A 22340-nucleotide genomic window follows, 5' to 3' on the forward strand; every position below is an offset into this window, starting at 1 on the left:
TATCCGACAACGGCCCAACGTTCACTTCTCTCGAATTTCGTAACTTCTGCCTTAAGAATGGCATCAAACATGTTACTTCACCACCTTATCACAGTCCTAGCAACGGCTTAGCCGAACGATACGTTCGTACCGTCAAAACCGCTCTTGTCAAGCTTATAACTGACAAACCCAATCTCAGCACGCTTGAACTTGATATGGGGATCGCCAACCTTCTTTTCATCCTTCGGAACACGCGACTGGGTGGAAAAGGAAGCCTGCCGGCACTTTCGGTCTTGAAATACCGACCAAGATTTTGGTGGGAACCAAACAATCTGCCTCTGTCGAGTGAATCTCCGTTCAAGCCGAGGAAGTCAGCAAAATTTCAGAACGATTCTTCATCGAGATATGGTACTTTCACCATCAACTCAGCAGTTTGGGTTCTATCACCTAAGCATGGTTCTCCAAATTACATCCCAGGAGTTGTCATTCGTCGAATTGGGGATAGTATCCTCTACGAGATAATGTTGGAAGATGGAATCAAACGAGTGGTACATCCCAGGTGGTTGAAGAGACGTGTTTCACGTGACACTGCAGATGACGACGACTTCAACGTTACAATACCAAATAGAAATTCAACAAACCCCGGTGGAACAGTACCAGAACCTATCCCAGGCAGAGCCGGATACCCAGGACCAGGTCCTAGCACACCTCACTCGTCTCCGAGAAGGTCTACCAGGGTTCGCCGCCCACCAGATCGATACGGTCATCAGCATATCTGATTTTTTTATGGGACACCTGGAGGGATGATACGGTCTAGGTATGGCTACAAGGCTTAGTCTTCACGGCAAGAAGAAGAAAAATCATAAGCAGATATATTCTGTGTAATGTTTGTTATATCATGGTTCAATGTATTTGAAGGCTTCGGACGTAACGTCCAGTGTATATTAAATGTATTAATTGTTCACCGTCTGGTTATTAATCCTCATTACCAAGTCCTTCACCCCGAACCATATCACTAAAAGTTAAAATATACAAAACAGTAATTTTGTATGTAGTGCTCGTATTATATGGGTGTGAAACTTGGTCCCTTACATTGAAAGAGGAACATAAATTGAGAGTATTTGAAAATAAAATCCTTAGGAAAATCTTTGGACCTAAAAGGGATGAGGAGACAGGTGAGTGGAGAAGGTTACATAATTTAGAACTACATAATTTGTATTCATGTCCAGATATTATTAGAATAATTAAATCAAGAAGACTTAGGTGGGCAGGCCATGTGGCACGAATGGGAAAGGAAAGAAGAGTTTACAGGATTCTTGTTGGGAAACCTGATGGTAAGAGACCAGTAGGAAGGCCAAGACGAAGATGGAGGGACAACGTTGAGATGGACCTAAAGGAAATCGGTAGGGATGGAAAAGAGTATATAGATCTTGCTCAAGATAGGGACAGATGGAAGGCCTGTGTTGCTGCAGCCATGAACCTTCGGGTTTAAGAAGGCTAGAGAGTTAGTTAGTTAGTACAATATTTGTGGAGTTGACGTTTGAAAATTTCACCGTGAAAACCTTAAATTATGCTTGAATTTCGTCTTGGTCGTAGAGTAGCCATCCTACTCACCCAGCCGCTAATCAGTGGCTAACCCTGTTGATAAGGTGGATGGAGCTTGATGCAGCATCATCTCCATTATAGCCGAGATTGAGAACGTGTGGTGCCCTACCCCTCCAAGTACTTTCATGGCATGGCATGACATAACGCACAGGGATAACTTTTATTTTTTTCTGCCTGCAGGTTAAACCTGAATCACATTTCTTAACTCAAAACTATGATGGATTTATTTCCGTTGATGGCAAGTTCACCAGCTTCTGTTTGCTAAATGAACTGTACCAAAGGCCTTTTTTTTTTTAATTTGATGAGCAACAGAATTACCGGAAGGAATATTTTATATACCTTTATTTAGGATTCACAGTTCAGGCCAATTACAAGTATTCATAATAGTTGAAAATAGGGGATACCCATATTTTAAGTTGTTATTTTTATGTAACAAATTCACAGAATTGAAAGGTTAAATGAACTAACTAACTCTCTAGCCTTCTTAAACCCGAAGGTTCATGGCTGCAGCAACACAGGCCTTCCATCTTTCCCTATCTTGAGCAAGATCTATATACTCTTTTCCATCCCTACCGATTTCCCTTAGGGCCATCTCAACGTTGTCCCTCCATCTTCGTCTTGGCCTTCCTACAGGTCTCTTACCATCAGCTTTTCCCAACAAGAATCCTGTAAACTCCTCTTTCCTCTCCCATTCGTGCCACATGGCCTGCCCACCTAAGTCTTCTTGATTTAATCATTCTAATAATATCTGGACATGAATTGAATACAAATTATGTAGTTCTAAATTATGTAACCTTCTCCACTCATCTGTCTCCTCATACCTTTTAGGTCAAAAGATTTTCCTAAGGATCTTATTTTCAAATACTCTCAATTTATGTTCCTCTTTCAATGTAAGGGACCAAGTTTCACATCCATATAATACTACAGGCAAAATTACGGTTTTGTATATTTTAACTTTTAGTTTCTTAGATATTAAATGAGAAGACAAAAGTTTATGAAGAGAGAAGTAACATGCATTTCATGAATTAAGCCTACTTTTTATTTCCTCTTTAATATAATTTTAAAAGGTTAAATGTGTGCATATAATATGATATACATTTTATGAATTTAAACATTTCTGAACATGTGTACATGTGTAACATTGAAGATTTTTTATTTTGTTTACAGGCTTATTTGAGGAACGAGCAATTGTTTTGGGCAAATTGGGCAGACATGAACAGGCCTTATCTATATATATTAGCGTGCTGCAGGATGTTGACCAAGCTGCAAGGTATTGTGAGAAGGTGTACCAGGATCATGGGGAAGGCTCAGATGAGGTAACACTGAAAGCATGATGCATTTCTGTTTTGAAATTACAGCGTAGCAAATTTTGATTATTCTGCTGAGTCTCAAGTTCTGAGCATTTCATGCTGGTGTCATCAATTAATACATGCATTTTCTAAATGAATCTAATTCTATACATGTCTACAGGTTTTATGATTGCTTGCTTTGTATCTTGTGTGGGAGATTTCTTCCCCATTCCACTCCTGTATGGGTATATGAGGTCAGGTGTGATGCTTTTAGATTTATAATGATGCTCCTACATACTTAAATTATTGATTTTCATATGTTTCGAATATGTTAGAACAAGGTGGCTACTCACCGGGAATTCCTTGAATTCCAGGAATTATGCATGAATTCTGCTTGTATTTTTCTCTGTAGACGTGAAAAAATGCAGCTTTTATTAATCCAAATCCCATTGAATTTATACATATTTATTAATATATAATATATATATATATGAGCCAAGTTTTGTCACAGTTTAGGTTTTATTTTTATCGAGGAAGGGAAAGAAAACTACGTGGAATATAAAACAGAATTCTCTCAGTTTGTTTCCTTTGCAGAACAATCTATCTGACAGACGGATGATTATTGCTAGATAAGATATCTTGAAGTTGATTAGGTAAATTCAAAATTCTTATGCATTAACAATTTTTACAAATTACTATATCCCGTAACATTTGTGACTTATGTTTGTAGATGTATTTCTAGTCTAAGTATTTGAAATGGCAAATGTAAACTACGCACCTTAAATTAAATATATAATTATACCATTGAATTGAAATAGAATTTTTGGATACATTGAAATCAGACCTTTACATTGTTAATTTATTTGTGTTTGGGTGGTGATAGGCTGTAAGGTTGAAATAGAGAAAACATCTGCTTGTACGTACCCTTGAATTTTTGGAAAGTCTGCCTTCAAAACTGGGAATTATACTTGAATTTTATCATGGTCCTAAAGTGGCCACCTTGTAAAAATGTTAGTATTTTCACATTTTCCTTCCTTTTTCATGTACCAAAATCAAGTGGAGTCATTTGTGCAAACTACTTTTTACACAAAAATTTAAAAATAGTAATAATTCCTCTCTGGAAAGCTAACATTTTACTGCAGATCACAGATGGGCCTCAATGTGAGGTGTGCTCCATCTTGTTGAAAGATTATCTTAAAGTAGCAGTTTCCATTTTCTTGATCTTAGAGAACAAACATTCTCCAGCATATCCACGTACCTCATACTGTTCATGGTTGGTTCAGCAAAGAAAAAAGGGCTTGAAATACTTCAGACCGCAACCAGCGTTGACTTTCGGATAGTCTGGACTATGTTCCTGTAGAACGTGTTGTTATTTTCAGCCCAAAATTTGACACAATTGTTAATATGGCTTGTCGTCCAATCTTCATAGCATGTTCACAGAAAATTTTACACTTCTCGGCTTGACTTCATGCAACAATTGAATTTTGTAGGGATCAAACCTTAATCTCCTTCATAAGACATCATACACAGTCAATTGAGGAAGGTTTAATTGTTGACTACTAGGTGAAAGCTATTTTTTATGGATCCCCGAAACTGGGCAAACCATTGATGGATATTGTTCTCACTGGCATTTAATTGCCTTGGATGAAAAACACAAATTTGTGTTGATCCAGCAAAATGATACAAGCAACCTCAGTGAATGAATACAGAGGAACTTCATTAACCATTAAATTGTGCAACGTAGAAAGAAGAAATTTCTAAATTTCACGTAACTAATAAACCAACTTTCAAAGTAAAGCATGTAATGCACCTTTCACAATAACCTCACCATACTCCACAGTTCATTCTCAACAACACCATGTATGTTATGTTTCACTTTTAATTGTTGATATCATAAGAAATGTATTCTTTCTGTATTCAGATCTTTTTTTTCAAAGAAATCAATTGACAGTATCAGCAGATGATTTTGACAATCTGATATTTCTGTTAATAACATGTAACAAAGGAACAATTCTGTCATTTTTCAGGGTGGCGACAGACCTGGAAAACCGGGAAAAGTCAGGGAATTTGAGGTGTTAAAAAAAGTCAGGGAAATGTCAGGGAATTTCGTCTTCATTGACTTTTGTCATTTTTTATATTTATTTATTTAAAGATATCGTTATGGAACTCTGCACGGGAACAGGAAATCTCGTTCGTAAGTTTCGGCCTCAACTTTTAGGCCCCTTTTATGCGCAACACAACCACGACGCCAGAAACCAGTGATGGCAGGAGGAGAGAGAGAGAGAGAGAAATTTCTCTCACCCGGGCTTCTCGGCGGGAATTTTAAATTCGAACACTCTTTGGAGAAAAAATGTTATTAACTTGGGCACTATGGGAGCAATCTACCTCGGATAACTTTTGTTTTGCAGCAAAAACATCAGCGCATACAACCGTGTACAATTCAGAACACCAGAACGAGGAAGGGGGCTTTGGAGGGGGGCAAAAACATATAAATCTGGAGTTTGCACCCTCTTCTCCTGCTATTTTGGGGAGAAGGCGCGACCTTTAATATTCGTTTCAAAGATTGGACATTTCTCAAGAGAATGAAAGATGTTTCATGTTCTTGGGTGCCACACAAGTTGAATAATAAGCCAAAATGTGATATTTTTTTTACAGAATATAGGTAATTTGCATTTTTGGAGGAAAATTGTTATAACTCTGGCACTAAGGGAGCAAACTACTTCGAATAAGTTTTGTTTTGCAGCTAGAACATCGGCGCATGCAACCGTGTACAATTCAGAACGCTGAACCGAGGATGGGGGGGGGGGGGTTGGGGGCGCGACCCCCGAATTTCAATGAAAAAATTATAAAAATATGTAGTTTGCCCCCTCTTCTCCCGCTATTTTGGGGAGAAGGCGCGACCTTTAATATTCGTTTCAAAGATTGGACATTTCTCAAGAGAATGAAACATATTTCATGTTCTTGAGTGCCATACAAGTTGAATATTTAGCCAAAAATGTGATTTTTTTTTCTACCAAGGTAATTTACATTTTTGGAGGAAAATTGTTATAACTTGGGCACTATGGGAGCAATCTACTTCGGATAAGTTTTTTTTTCAGCTAAAACATCAGAACATACAACCGTGTACAATACAGAATGCCGAACTGAGGAAGGGGGGTTTGGGGGTGCAACCCCCGAATTTCAATGCGAAAAAATAAAAATCTTGAGTTTGCCCCCTCTTCTCCCACTATTTTGGGGAGAAGGCGCAAAACTTAGTATTCCCTTCAAAGAATGGACGTTTCCAAAGAGAATGAAACATGTTTCATGTTCTTGGGTGCCATACAAGTTGAATAATAAGCCAAAATGTGAAACTCTGTTTTTTACTAAAAATAGGTAATTCGCATATTGCTCAGAAAATTGTTATAACTCGGGCACTATGGGAGCAATCTACTTCGGATAAGTTTTGTTTTGCAGCTAAAACATCAGAGCATGCAACCGTGTACAATACAGAACGCCGAACCGAGGAAGGGGGGTTTGGGGGCGCAACCGCCGAATTTCAATGGGAAAAAACAAAAATCTTGAGTTTGCTCCTTCTTCTCCCGCTATTTTGGAAGAAGGCTCGAATCTTTCCAAAGAATGGACATTTCTCAAGAGAATGAAACATGTTTCATGTTCTTGGGTGCCATACGAGTTGAATAATAATCCAAATTGTGAAACTCTGTTTGGAAATGTGGCATGGATATGTTGCAGAGAGTGGAGGAGGCTGGTCATCAATATGAGTTTCCCAGGCTTGCTTCCCACCCAAACATAAGAGTATGAATGTCCAAAATGCACATTCATTTCGTAATCAGCACCATTGTCCGTATGGGAGTAGTAAGCAGACTTGTCAACAGATGGAGGGGATAAGAGCGGGTGGCACCGTCCGATAGTTGTCGGACATCGTAGTAAGGCATTTTGTTGGGCAAACTGAAGGAACATGGAAACAAATAGGTTCCATTGATACATACGATTTTTGTCGAATATCGCCACCCGACAAAGTATCTCACTACAACATGCGACAGAAATTGCATGGACTGCAACATCCAACAAAAATCGCATGCATAACCAAGAAGAGCTGTAGACTGCAAATATGCTGCTGGAATTTTATTACTCTTCTGGCTCACTTCACCTTATTTAATGTAGCAGTGCTTATGAAGGTCTTCTTTCATCATCCTGACGTATTACTGGTTTCGCAGAAGTTAACATACATTTACAATGACATTGCACTATTCATAGATATCAAGAAGAATCTAACAAAACGGGATATATATTGAATACTCTCACGAAGAAGTGAAACATAAATATGCATTGGTGAACGTTATAAAAATTGGCAAGTGCATGCTCCCAACCTCAAATTTACTGCAACACTAGTATTGCAATGAAATTTACACCACTCTCTGTCCTGTCTGTTTAAACTCGTGAGAGATGGTCATTAATCTCTCACTGAGTGAAGTTAATGTCCAATATTATGAAATAAAATACTAATAATAAATACGTAAATATTTTAATATCATATTTACTCGAATCATTCAATCATAAAAGCAAATCACTTTCTTCAAGAATTGACTTTTCTCTGCCAGCCCTGCTAAATTTTCACTTTCGATCTACTGATTTATATGAGGGGTGACCAGAAAGTAATTTCCAATTAGTAGGGACATTGATTTTTCGCAAACGCGAAAAACGTGAAAAATGGTAATTGCTGCGAAGATGTGTTTATGAATGTGCAGTGATGTCTGGACACATTTTTCGCCCGTTCGAAATATCGAAATGACAGGAATTTGGCATAAAATGCTAATTGTTGGCGTTTTTATCGATTTTTTTTAAAAAAATGTCCTAAAACAACGAAAAATTTCATGAAATCCAACGTTCTTGTCTTTTGTAGGCCATGTTTGTGTACATAGAACATGCAAGTTTTCCAACATTTTACTCAAGAGTAAACTATAGAGTTATACGTACATGGAATAATTCCGACAGCCACATTAAATCATGTATTTCCCACGATTTTTTCAACTTCTATCAAAATCATTTGCATCACAGAGCAAAGTGGCAGGGTTCTAACATGAGAGCGAGTGCATATCTACCGTCACACGGGAGCCACATCTTCGTATTTGTCGCACGAGATATGTTTTGAGTTACCAAGCTAAATGCGCACCATCGGCATTTGTCGAGCGAGTAATAATGGAGCTCAGTCATTAGACGTCTGACTACTATGTGAGAGACTCGGGATTGATCCCCTGCGGGGGAGAAGCGGGATGTTTTCCACCTATTCAAACTGCTCCGGCACCCACCTAGCATCATATGAAGCTGGTACCTTGAGGAAACTTTGAGGGATAAAGGTAGCCAGGAGCATGGTGCTGATCACATCACCCCCACCTTCAGCCATAATCAAGAAAGCGTGGGGCCCTAACTCCACACCCCTATACACCTTCATGGACAAGTGCAGGGGAGCACTTTGCTTTTACTTCCTCAAAAATCTGTTCCAACATATCAAACTGTGACGAAAATACGTAGACCATGTGACCTACAATTTAAAATAATAGTTTATAAGCACAATGGAGTATTAAGTTTTGGTATATTTGGCAGATAAATGTTCTAAAACAAAAACGCGAATTTTGGAAAACGTAACACTAACAAGTCAAAAAAAGATAATGCCAATTTTTGGTGCCATGATATATCGGTATCTCTCACGTGAGATTGATTCATTTTAATTTTTTTCAGTTCGTCGCCACTTATGGTCATTATGCACCCTTCAGTATATACGGGGAAAATTCCATTATCTGAAAGCCTTACCTTAAAATTTAAAGAAAAAGGGGTATGGAAGATATCAAACTCATCATGAGGAGGCGTAAGCCATGTGACTTACAATTTGAAACAGTAGTGTATAAACACCATGAAGGTATAATTTGAGATATTTGCCAGAAAATGTGCTAAAATGAAAATGTGAATTTTGGGAAAAATAACACCATAAGTAAAACAAGAATATCAGTTGTAATTTATTGCATTAGTAACAGTGAGTCCTAACCTAATTTTGGGCATAATCACCACCGTTGTTCTGGCATTTGTCGTAGCATGGCACTAAATTTTGTATACCCATGGTATATGTGTCTGACAGCAAAGACTGGAACTATCTCTACCGCAGTGGTAGCTGTTAAATCCTTGCCCTGCCAGAGACCTCTTCACTTAAACAAAGAGATGAAAGTCGGTACATTCAAGGCCAGGGCTGTACAGTTAGTGGTAATTGATAATGTAAGGAAATATGACACTTTCTTTTGTTGTACAATTCAGTTGTTTCACTGATATGCAAGAGTTAAGTTGTTTGCTTTACAGAGAAGAGAGAAGTAGCTTTATGTATTGAAAAATTAGTCCGCACTCATGGTTCTTGTAAGCAGAGGGTTCCAAACCTCAGTGGAAATATCAACATATAATACCGAGAATGTATAAGGAGACTGATAAATTACAAATTGTATTTATTAATCAATACTCTTCACTCTTATTTCATTTAGTTGTAACTTTAAAAATAATCAAGTATTTTATTTTAAACTTACTGCGTATGACAAAATTCCATAATCCTTCCCTAGCTTGTTAATTGTAATAATTTTCCAAATTCACTATTTTGCAGTTTGAATTCAAATCATAGAGAATAGAGAAATTAAGTCAATTTCATAGAAGATAATATTGGTACTTAACAAAACCATACGTGGATCTGTATGAGTTTATTATTTCCATTTGCAAGAACATCGATTTAGTTTAGTTTGTAATTGTCAGGGAAAAATGTAAATTTTGTCCTGGAAAACCTGGAAAAGTCAGGGAATTTAATTTCTGCTTGTTTGTAGCCACCCTGTTTTGTTATTGTTTTTGTGAATATGAATATTAAAATTAGGGATGGGTTGATATGAAAATTTGGCCAATACCAATAAAGTGTCGATATAAAATTTACTGACACCGATAACCGATATAAAATTCCAATTGGTTCATTGATCTCCTTAATAAATGTAGGCTACCAATTGAACGAAGCTTTTGCAATGCACAAGAAGCTGCACATTACGATATTTATTTAAAAAAAAGTACACAATGACACAATGGATATTATATGTTTATATTCATAAAAATTATAACAAAATGGCACAATATTGCACGATATTGTAGATATTGGATTGGTAAAATTATCAGTAATTCTACCAATGTACCAGTATGTCTTATTGGCCGATACCGATAGAGTACCGATTAATCTGTCCCATCCCTAATTGAAATATTAAAATCTATGGACATATCTAGTTTTTATAAATTGAAGTATTAAGAGTTTTCCAGTTATAAAGGGTCTACCAATTTGAATGTCAGAACTTTAAAATTGGATAGAATGAAAACCGCAAGTGATAATGACATATATATTTTTTAATTTTGAAGAGCAAACAATGGCATTAAGTTTTGAACAATGTGTCATTCAAATGTCCTCCTCTACTTCGGTGGGTGGAATGGATTCTGAAATGTTCAATTTTCCAGCACGTCTGCACACATATTGAGCGGTGTAGCCTCAATGGTTCGTTCGATGTTCCGTTTCAGGTCACGAACTGTGCATAGCTTAGTCTCATAGACCTTAGATTTGACATAACCCCAGAGAAAATAATCCAGGGGGGGTTAGATCACATGATCTTGGCGGCCAGTTCTGTCGGTCGATTTTGTTGATAATAAATTTGAATAATTTCCATGTGTTGTTGCATTGTGTATCTCTCCATGATAACTTGCCACAGACTACTGCACACAGATGTCACAGTTCAATCTCGTCATTTCAGTCAGTGTTGCCACAACACACTTTCAATGTTCTGACGTTCAAATTGATAGACCGTTTTCTTTTTCCTTTATATCATGTCAAAAAAATGCAAGCATACAGGGAAATTCTATGTTTAGATACTTGCTAAGTTGAAGTATCAGATAGTAGTATATGTTAATTATATTCATCTAATTAAATATGTCTTCCAATATTTTTAACAGTTTAGAATATTTCATATCATAAAGTACATTTGTTGTAATTTAATATGGTTCATTTCAGGTGTATGTAATACTTATGAAGATGCTTATAAAACCTCCAGAAAATTGGCTTGTCGGTGTTCAGCGTACTCCCGCACCCCCACCAGATCTTGAGGCTGCTCTGCAACTTCTTGAAAAACATGCCAGCAAGATTCATCCAGTACATGTAGGTATACAGAATCCAAGTAGCAATTGTTTTGTTTTAATAAGAAGTATCACACTACTTGATCTAGACAATTCTCTCTTATGTGTGTGTATTTCTGTGTACTGGCCATTAATTCCTTGAATTCTGGGATTTGTGAGGGATTCTTTTTTGGGGAAAAAAAATGTGAGAATTGAGAGTTGATCTTCATCACTAACATGAAAAATTTCAGTACACAGGAATGTCCAAGGGGAACTAAATCAGGGTTGCTATGCATCTGGAAAACCTGGAAAACGGAAATGTCATGGAATTTTGCAGAGCGTCTGGAATTTACGTGCATTTTGGAGTCTGCAAGAGAAAAAGCAAGCAGTTCACTTCCACTTCTGGATTTGGTTCTTGTGATTCTACTCCCAAAAAAGATTCAGTTTAGAAACTTATTTCTTTCATTCTTATGATTCTCAGTCTTGTGCAAAGTTATTTTTTCTTCGAATTTCTGTAATAAATTTTCACTTTTATAATACTAGAAAGTATATCAAAGTAAAACTTTCAGTCCAGATATCTGATTGATAACTAAAGTACATTAACAATATGATCATAATTATCAGAAAGGTTGGTGAAGATGAGGTTATCATCTATTATTTTATAGATCTTAGTCTTGTTGGCATTTCCTATAGAATTCCTATGCAACAAAAATTTCTCCAGATGCTGTGTACTTATAAATGTAAGCAAAAAAGCAGCATTTTCTACAACACTTTGAATCTGCCAGAAAATGAAAAATTGTGTATGGTTTATGAACTCTTCTGTTGTGTTTATATTGTGGAGATCTGTTATGGTGAAATAATGTACCTCTGTTACCTTAGCTTGAAGGATAGATGCACATGATTGCAGCACCCAATACATTTGATGCCGATTGTAATTTTACATTTTACTCTTCGAATTTTTACGTGTTCTTGCGTGTGTAGAGTGAAATTTGCTTAATAAATGTTGTGAAAGTGAATATTCATAATAATTAATGGATTTTATATTTAATTGAGAAACACAAGGTTCAAAAGCAAAAATCATGATAAACATGTCTGGAAAAAAATCACTTTTGGACTGGAAAACTGGAAATGCCAGGAAATTTCATAATCAAAAAATCGTAGCAACCCTGTAAATACTCATTAATTCCCTAGCACGGTTGGGTACCCAATATGAGGAAAAATCTAAAAATAAGTTACACCTGATCCGTGTTCCTGTACTAAAAGAGATAAAATAATCATGCTTAGTGGCAACACTGTCCGTAATGCTTTCTCCCCAGACCTGAAGCAGCCATGCCGCAGCTGGTTTATTGTGCGAGTAGTCACAGTGTTTGTATGGCACGTAGTATTGAGCCCAAACACATAATCAGAGTGAAATCCATCACCAAATTGTCGAGGTATGTGGTGAGAATGAGATGACACCCCATGATCGCGAAATAGTGTCAGATGTTCAAAGAGGGAAGAACAAACGTGAACGACCAAAATGTTGGCCAGTGTGCAACTGTCAATGAACAAGAATCATGAAATTTGCTTCAATCTCATCACTCATTTTTTTTTTTCACAAAAAAAGGTAAGTCAGTACATCCGTTTTTAGTTTTTCTTGTATGTACACATTGCTTGCATAATAGAATTATTTTCCTGTAGTTTACGGTTATTACAAGCATAAGAAAACAGTTTTTTCTTTGTGACGTTTCAGGAGAACACACGCTCCTTTCATCAGACATTTATTTTCATTTTGACTAAAGATACAGTTATAACAATGGTTAGTAATTTTTAAACAAAAAGAATCCGTTATATAATGGATGTTGTCAATGTTACATTGTTGTAATATAGCAACTTAACTGTGAAAAAAGCAGTCTATTTTATTTTTATTTTAGAATTTTTTAAATTATGAATCCCAAATATCATCAGGTAATTCAAATTCATCATTGTTTTCACAAAGTCTCTTGATGTTTTCTGTCACATTAAATTTTAAAGATGGTGGCTTACTCCATTTGTGAAAAAGAAAACTCCACACTGGATCTATGTTACCATTTTCGTTATTTAATTTATTCCAGTGTTCTTCTGCAATGAACGAGGCTTCCCAGACATTCAACTCTGTGTTTCCCGTTAATCTTTTTAAAACCCTTCTCTTTTTAATCAAATGCTTCTCTTCGATGATATGAGTTGACAAACCTGTTCTTGGGTTTAGATTTATAATGTCCAAATCATGTTCGTGCCATCTTATTGCCATTTTCCTTGCTGTTTGTCCCACATAATCTTTTGAACATGAACAACTTATATTATATATTCCTGTGGTTTCCACATCTGGTAGCGAGTTTCTCATTTTGAATTCATTAAATGTACATTCCAAACTTCTTGGTGCTTTAAAAACAATTTCAAAATGAGAAACTCGCTACCAGATGTGGAAACCACAGGAATATATAATATAAGTTGTTCATGTTCAAAAGATTATGTGGGACAAACAGCAAGGAAAATGGCAATAAGATGGCACGAACATGATTTGGACATTATAAATCTAAACCCAAGAACAGGTTTGTCAACTCATATCATCGAAGAGAAGCATTTGATTAAAAAGAGAAGGGTTTTAAAAAAGATTAACGGGAAACACAGAGTTGAATGTCTGGGAAGCCTCGTTCATTGCAGAAGAACACTGGAATAAATTAAATAACGAAAATGGTAACATAGATCCAGTGTGGAGTTTTCTTTTTCACAAATGGAGTAAGCCACCATCTTTAAAATTTAATGTGACAGAAAACATCAAGAGACTTTGTGAAAACAATGATGAATTTGAATTACCTGATGATATTTGGGATTCATAATTTAAAAAATTCTAAAATAAAAATAAAATAGACTGCTTTTTTCACAGTTAAGTTGCTATATTACAACAATGTAACATTGACAACATCCATTATATAACGGATTCTTTTTGTTTAAAAATTACTAACCATTGTTATAACTGTATCTTTAGTCAAAATGAAAATAAATGTCTGATGAAAGGAGCGTGTGTTCTCCTGAAACGTCACAAAGAAAAAACTGTTTTCTTATGCTTGTAATAACCGTAAACTACAGGAAAATAATTTCATCCGTTTTTGCTCCAGTATAATTGAATATTTGATTTTCACACTTGTGACATCAGAGTAACTAAAGTAAAATATGCTCCAATTTCATCTGCTGCAGCTTCAAACCATATGCCATCATCTTTCAACATTTTTCTCTCTTAAAATTGTTCATTCATCGTATCATCAGAAATTTTGTCACAAAGATTCCATATATCATCCCCCCCCCCCCAAAAAAATAATAATTGAAAGTTCAGATGGTGGTTCTGTCCGAAACTTGTTCACTAATTCTCACAAACTCATTGTAGATAAGTATTGTAAGTTTAATAAAATCAAGTCATTGTTTTTCTACATTATCGTAATGAGCGTGTTTTGAAAGGCCTGGTATGTCATCATTATTTACATTATTTTCCTAATGACTTTCATTATCAGTATCACTACAGGGTGGGTACTCACCGGGAATTCCGAGAATTATGCATGAATTATTGGCTCAGGGAATTATGTGTAAATTCTGCTTGAATTTTTCCCCGTAGACGGGAAAAATTGCAACTTTTATTAATCCAAATCTCATTGAATTTATCACATAGTTATTAATGCACTGAGGCAAGTTTTTCACAGTTGCTTTCATTTTTATCAAGGAAGGAAAAGAAAGAAAAAGCTGCATGGAAAATAAAAAGGAATTATCTCAATCTGTTTCCTTCGTTAGTATCCTTTGCAGAACAAACTATCTGACATACGAAAGATTATTGCAAGATATCTTGAAATTGATTAGGTATATTTGAAATTCTTATACAATTTTTCAGTTTTTCGTAGATTACTACATCCCATTGTTTGCTTGGTATTTTAGGTCCACTTTATGCACAGTAAGGCTAATCGGGACTGGACCTACAGTTTAAAGTGGAATCTGGGACCCCTTGATTACAAGATGACGACGCTACCACTGTGCCAGGGAGGCACTATTTGTGACTTGTGTTTGTAGATGTATTTCTAGTCTGAGTATGCGAAATGGCAAATGTAAACTCTGCACCTTAATTTAAATATATATACCGTTCAATTGAATTGAATTAGAATTTTTGGATACATTGAAATCTCACAGGCCCTTTAAATTGTTAATATATGTATTTGTCTGGGTGGAGGGGATGAGAGGCGGTAATCCGTAAGGTTGAAATAGAGAAAACATGTGCTTCTACCCTTGAATTTTTGCATCGTTCACCTTGAAAACCGGGAATTATACTTGGATTTTATCATTGTCCTAGAGTGGCCATCCTGCACTAGAACTAGATTTTTCTTCAAATTCTACATCATTCTTGTCCTACACATTCTTCAGAAGCTCTCATTACCGCTGCTATATCGTTTTGTTGCCATGATGGCTATCGGTGTCAGCAATATACATTAAAGAAAAAATATATTTTTTCTTGATCAAGAAGCATCCAGTGAGGCCATACTGTGGCAATTGCAAATATCATATATCGACACTTCAGTTCAGAATGCATAGAAGTGATATCTATGAGCTAGACACTGAACTACATACCTTTATATTGAGCAATGCAGTGTTGTGAGCTGATCTCATGATTTCAATTTCTGGTTCAAAAGCGGTAAATAAAATAAAATTTTCGTGTTATAGCGGTGAAAAATAGAATGAAAAGTGGTATATAAAAAGACATTTTGGTTTTAAAATTGTGAATATAATCCTAAATTTGGTTTAAAAACTACACTTATTACACAAAATTAACATTTCACTTCTAATAGCACATTTATGAAGTTATCAGAGTATTATGTTTATTTCTGTGTAAAGGAGTCCATTTTTGCTTCTCTAATATTAACAGCAGAATTAATCAATTTTCCCTGAATTGCATAACTCACAGGATAATTCAGACCTCAGAAGGTGTCCCGTCGGTAAATAAACCCTACATTTCGTGTTTGAGTCTATTTCACATTTTGCAGTTCATTTCGCTTTATTTCTTGACAAAACATGGTAGTAAAATGCATCTCGCACCTTTCGAAAACATGAAAAATTAACACTACAATGTGTTCCTTGACATTTCATTGACATCGGTATCGGTTCCAAAAATTATCGGTGAGTACATAGACATCAGTAAATTTTCAGCTTCGTCACATCCCTACCATTTACCTACTTCAATTTAAATACGAGGCGCATCCAGAAAGTAAGTTTCCCAATTTTTTTTAAAAAAAACCAACACAGGTACAGCAAAGGTTCAGCTATTTTTCAACATAGCAACCACCAGAATTGAGACACTTGTCGTATCGTGGTATCAACTTTTGGATCCCACTGCTTTAGAACTCTGCTGCCTGTGAATGGAACCAGCGTGTGACAGACGTCTTCAGCTCTTCGTCATTGCCAAAACGCTCACCGGAGGACAGGAATTTCTTGAGGTGCAAGAAAACGTGAAAATCGCTGGGAGCCAGATCAGGACTGTAAGGTGGATGATCAAACAACTCCCAGCCAAATTCCGTCAAAACAGCTGCTGTACGCCGAGCCGTATGTGGACGAGCATTGTCATGGAGGAGCACAACACCTGCAGTAAGCATGCCACGCCTCTTGTTTTGAATGGCACGTCACAATTTCCTTAGTGTTTCACAGTAATGGTCAGCGTTCACTGTTTCACCTCTGGGGAGGAAGTCAATGAGCAAAATGCCCTTCCTGTCCCAAAACACGGTGCACATCACTTTCTGTACCGACAGCGTCTGTTTGAATTTCTTCTTGAACGGAGATCCACTATGCCGCCAATGCATTGACTGCTGCTTGTTTTCCGGGGGTGAAGTGCGAAATCCACGTCTCATCCGTGACGATCCTGTCGAGGAAATCATCGCCGTCATCATGGTACCGTTGCAGGAATGTCAGTGCTGCTCCTGAATGTTTCATTTTGTGTTCGGGTGTCAGGTTTTTCGGCACCCACCTGGCACACAATTTTTTGAACAGCAGGCGCTGCGTGACAATGTCATGCAACACGGATCGCGATATCTACGGAAAAAGGCTACTCAACTCCGTAATCGTGAAGCGACTGTTCTCTACGATGCGCTGCCGCACCAGCTCAATCAGATCATCAGTGATGAGGGATGGACACCCACTGTGCTCTTCATCATGGACACTTTGACGACCTTCCGAAAACTGCCGACACCAGCGATGCACCATCTGCTTACTCATAATGTTCGGCCCATAGACCTCACAGAGCTGACGATGAATGTCAATTGGCGCAATGCTTTGTGCATTCAGGAACTTTATCACCGACCGAACCTCGCATGCGGTGGGAGAAGGAATACGAGCTTCCATTTCGGACCACTGCTGCCTCGCTACTGGCATGCAGCGGGAGAAGGAATACGAGCTTCCACTTCGGACCACTGCTGCTTCGCTACTGGCGCCGGGTGGGATCTGTCCGCCTGGCATATGATTGATACGTCTTAGCTCTGCTGCGCATGCGCAATGTACACGGCTCATTATGTTTACTTTCACGGGAAAAAAATAGGGAAACTCACTTCCTGGATGCGCCTCGTATGATGGTTATTTCTTTTCCAGTCTCGGTAAAAATCTAGATTGTTGTTTAAGATACATGTGTAGACATCACACCAATTTAGCAGTTTCACTTCAAAATATACATATAATATAATCACAATATTATTATAGCTTTTTGTCATTTAATGGCAAAGTTAATTTTCCCACAACATGCAAAATTCATGTAAATTGTGAATTTTGCATTATTTCAAAGATACTTAGACTGCAAAAATGTCATGTGGCATTTTATAGATTCTGGACTTCAGAGAAGTATCGGCCAATATTAGTGTCTGAATTCAGACTGATACTTTCTGATACTGGTACAGTGGTGTCAGTACACACTCAGCCGTATATATCCGTGAAGCCTTTCTTGAACAGCTCTAGGACAGGTTGTCTACCAGTCATGAAAGTCAATAAATTATGCTTGTGGTCAAGAATTTTTGCCATCACAATGACTGACTGATTGATTGATTGATTGATTGATATAGTTTATTTTATTTCACTTTTCTGCCCCTTTGGCAAATCGTGAAGATGAAGATGAATGGTGGTAAGATGAGATGAATGAAGTGACCATCACAAATATACAGGGATGACAACATGAGCCCCACATTAGGTTATACTGCCTGTGAGTGCAGATGCCAGAGCCTTGCCAGTCTGCCAAATGCAGTCCAGGATCCATTAATAGATAAAGCAAGTCTAATTCTCTTGTTACATACATCTTCAATTTTACTCTTACCTAGCTTTTCGGTAGGGATTTTTCATTAATTAAATATTTATATCTAATTTCTAGGGGCATGCATATTTAGTTTTTGACTAAAACACAAAATGTGAAATAACACATCTTTGAAAGGTGTGAAGTACATTTTCCTACCTTGTATTGTCACAAAATGATGCGAAATGAACCGCAAAATGCAAAATAAACCGTATAAAGTCTAAATAGTTGGGGATCGTTGATGGGCTATGACAACCTTTAGCCACTCGCTTGCTAAGTGAGAGGAACGTTGTAAGAGTAGCTCTGAAGAGCAATGTCGACACTCAAACTCCAAGGGGACTACGAAACGATGAAACACAATATTTATGGTTTATTTACCGATGCGACACCTTCTGAGGTCTGAATTATCCTGAGAGTTATGCAAATCACAGAGAATTGATTAATTGTGCTGTAAATATTTGAGAAGCAAATGGACTCCTTTACACAGGAATAAACTTAATACTCTGATAACTATACAAATGTGCTATTAATAGTGAAATGTTAATTTTGTGTAGTAAGTGTACAGCCCACCGCTCAGGAGAAGATCCCTGCCGGAAGTCAAGTGACGTAGCGGCAGGCGACTCCACTATTAGGGTTGGGGGAGTGCACCCTGTATCAGAAACAAGCACTGTCGTCTCGCTGTAAGCTGTAAGGCTTGAATCTCATCTACTCTCAAGCAACGCTCAAATCACTGTCCACGCTCGGTCAGCTGGTATCCACATTAGCGGTCAAAGTATAATCATCGTCAATCTGGTGTTGATTTCTTGACAAGAGTATTCTGATTTTCTAATTATTTTTTTTTATATAAAGAGCCTGCCGATTGTACTAACTACAATGTTTAAGATATTTTCAACGACGGAATTTGCTATTACAGCACTGGCGTTCGAAGAAAATGGTAAAGAAAGAAAAGAATTGCGAAAGCGGAGAATGTTTATTTGCACTTACAATGTGCAAAGCTACAAATGCAACAATGGTAAACATTACTTTGTCAATCTAGGTTGGCCATGAAAATTTTCGGGCTGATTGTTTCATATCGACATTGTTGATCATTTCTTTTATTCGAACGTTTCCGACACAACATGGCTGAATAATGTACAGGATAAGCAGTACAAAAATATGCTGTACACTGGAAGAAAAAAAAACATCAATCAATGAGAAATAAACAAATTCATAACTCAAAACTTAATAAAGAAAATCAAAATTGGCCAAACTTACTGCATTTATGAAAGAGGTTGTGCCAGATCATCATCCTCCCCATCATCCTCTTCATTGCAGCTTGTGGTGCTTTCTAAAGAACTGTCGCTGTCGCTGTCCTCTGCTCCTCCAAAAGAAATAATTAGTCGTTCGACCTCGTCTTCCATCAGTCCGTCCTTTTCCCAGTACTCTTTCTCAAGTTTTTCCACGTGCACGCAGTACCCCTTCCAGTCCTCTTGGTTGCAAGGTGCAATTCCCTGTACAGTGAGATCATGTAGTTGGGATACCGACAGCGATCCCGATATATTATGATCCCGCACATATTTTTTAACTTTCGCCCAAGCTAATTCGATGGCGTTCAAATCGCATGCATATGGTGGTAAACGGAGCACTGTATGGCCATAATGCTGCAGTGTCTTGTCCACACGAAAGGTTTTCTCTTGTGGCTTATTAGCCTGTATTAGTTCATGCAATTCGACTTTCCTCATGCTTGCGTCGAACGGGATGTTATGATTTGTCAGCCACGTTACCATGTCTGACTTAAGGCTGTAGCTCGAGGGGACCTTATCCACCTGCACAGTATGATAAGGAGCATTATCTATGATGACAACGGACCGATTGGGTATATTCGGGACCAGCTTCTCTGTCAGCCACTTTTCAAAGTTTGAGCTGTTCATTTGCCCATGGTAGTCTCCTGTGGAGCAGCCTGCTTTATAGATCAAGCTTGCATTGGGAATGAACCCATTACTGCAACCTGCGTGGACAACAATGAATCGATGTGCAGAACTTGCATTAGATATCACACCCGAAATATCATTTGACTGCCAACATTTGTTTGATATTAGATTGGTGTCCACAGCCGTTTTGTCAACATACACAAGCGTGCGATTCTCTTCCCGAAATCGTTTTATGGCACGTAAATATCTGCTCCGCCATGTCACAATGTCCGGTCTCTCCATTAAAATTGTCCTTTTGTTTCTGCAGGTCTTCCATTCAAAGCCGGATCTTCTCATCAAACGATGCAAAGAATCCTCCTTCCACGGGAAATTAATTTTTTGTCGTATGACAGACAAAAGTTTACCACAGGTCGGCACACTTTTTACACTTATGTACATGTCACGAATTGAATTCCTGATTACATTCATGTCTAAATCATCGAGTCACATTACGGTGAGGTGGCCTTTTCCTAACCTTTTCAGGGGAAACTAGTTTTCTCATCGGTGACCGCTCATTTCGTTCACGCGATTCTTTCCGAATCCTCTTGATTGTCGGCTCCGATAAACCTGTTGCTGCAGATGCACGCTTGGTGCTCTGTGTAATTGGCAGCAAATATTGCTTTTCTTCAGATTCACGATCGCAAAAGTCAATTACTTTGCTGACAATGTTACGTGCTTCACTATGCACAGTAGCACCTTTTCTCCTTACACCTGCCATAACTCTTACAACACCATGAACACCACGAAAAATCACAATTAAACACCCACGCAAAGCACTTCCACAACAACAATGACCGCAGCGGAAGACTTCCTGCTACCCCTAGAATCTGGAAATAGACCGGTCTTCCCCTGACCCTCCGCACTTCCTCACCCCTCATTTAGGGATCTTCTCGTGAGCAGTGAGCTGTAGTAGTTATATCAAATTTAGGGTTTTATTCACCATGTTAACACCGATATACCATTTTAGATACCACTTTTGATCCCAAAATATGCCCAGTTTTTGTACCTATATCTTGATATTTTATTCACCATAAACCCCCTGATAAAATACATATGGACCTAAAGGAAATTGGTAAGGATTGAAAAGAATGGATTGATCTTGCCCAGGATAGGGACACATGGAAGGTTTGTGCTTGCTGCAGGCATAAACATTTGGGTTTGATTGATTGAGTGAGTTGGTGTTTTAAGTCCATTTTATGCACAGTTTAAAGTGGAATCCGAACCACTATGTGCCTCTACCAGGTATTGAATTCGGGACATTTGGGTTTAAGAAGGCTAGAGAGTTAGTTAGTTGCTACTTAAATGTTTGTTGCTGATGTACATTAATATTTATTTTAGCTGGTAACTCTTTTTATTGGCAAAGTGAGATTGTATTTTTGTGCAATGATATACATTATATGTGATAATTTAAGATATTTTTTTTTCTCAAGGCCTTAACTATCCTACCAGACTCGGTGCCCCTTGGGAGGATACGACATTTTCTGGAAGCCAGCCTTCAACAAAAACTCAATGAAAGGAGGAAAACCCAAGTGTTAAAGGGCCTTCTTCATGCTGAAAATTTGCAGGTAAGGTAATAAAACATTATTTTACATGTGGAAATCAGTGTAGTAGTGATTACTTTTGAAGTGTGGTAAATCATACCAATATATTATATCGTCACACCTGTGGCAAAACCACAATTTGGAAATTTGTCTTTCCTCACCTAAGCACACAACCATGAAAATAGGCAGCTGCGCAGAATTGCACTGGTGCGTCATGTGGAAAAAGGAAAGCGAGATCGGGACAAAAGTCGCTGGTTCCCATGCACTGTGTGGCAATGTCAACTGGGCTGCATTGCCTAGTTCGAGCGTCAGATCAACCTCTCTCCAGGGCACTTTCAAGTCCCATTCGATGCAAAGCTGGTGATTGTGTGAATTGAAAGTTCTTTACAGGCACCAGATGGAGTTCCATATCTACAATTCTAGAACGAGATCGTTCATTATCTTAAACCTCTGAACACACGGGGTTTTGCTCCGATGTGGCAACGGTGTGAAC

The 22340-nt window shown here is 37.7% G+C and overlaps 1 protein-coding gene across 1 annotated transcript in view; it reads left to right on the forward strand.

Moving 5' to 3' along the window:
• The window catches only part of Vps39 (vacuolar protein sorting 39), a 106589-nt gene that overhangs the window by 76943 nt on the left and 7306 nt on the right, over positions 1 to 22340 (forward strand). Inside the window, exons 13-15 of the mRNA XM_083114148.1 lie at positions 2752 to 2900; positions 10939 to 11082; positions 21737 to 21871. Coding sequence (XP_082970274.1) covers positions 2752 to 2900; positions 10939 to 11082; positions 21737 to 21871 — 428 coding nt within the window. The remainder of the gene's footprint in view (positions 1 to 2751; positions 2901 to 10938; positions 11083 to 21736; positions 21872 to 22340) is intronic.

Source organism: Lepisma saccharinum, chromosome 28 (genome assembly GCF_977018435.1).
Source record: "Lepisma saccharinum chromosome 28, izLepSacc3.1, whole genome shotgun sequence".
NCBI lineage: Eukaryota > Metazoa > Arthropoda > Insecta > Zygentoma > Lepismatidae > Lepisma > Lepisma saccharinum.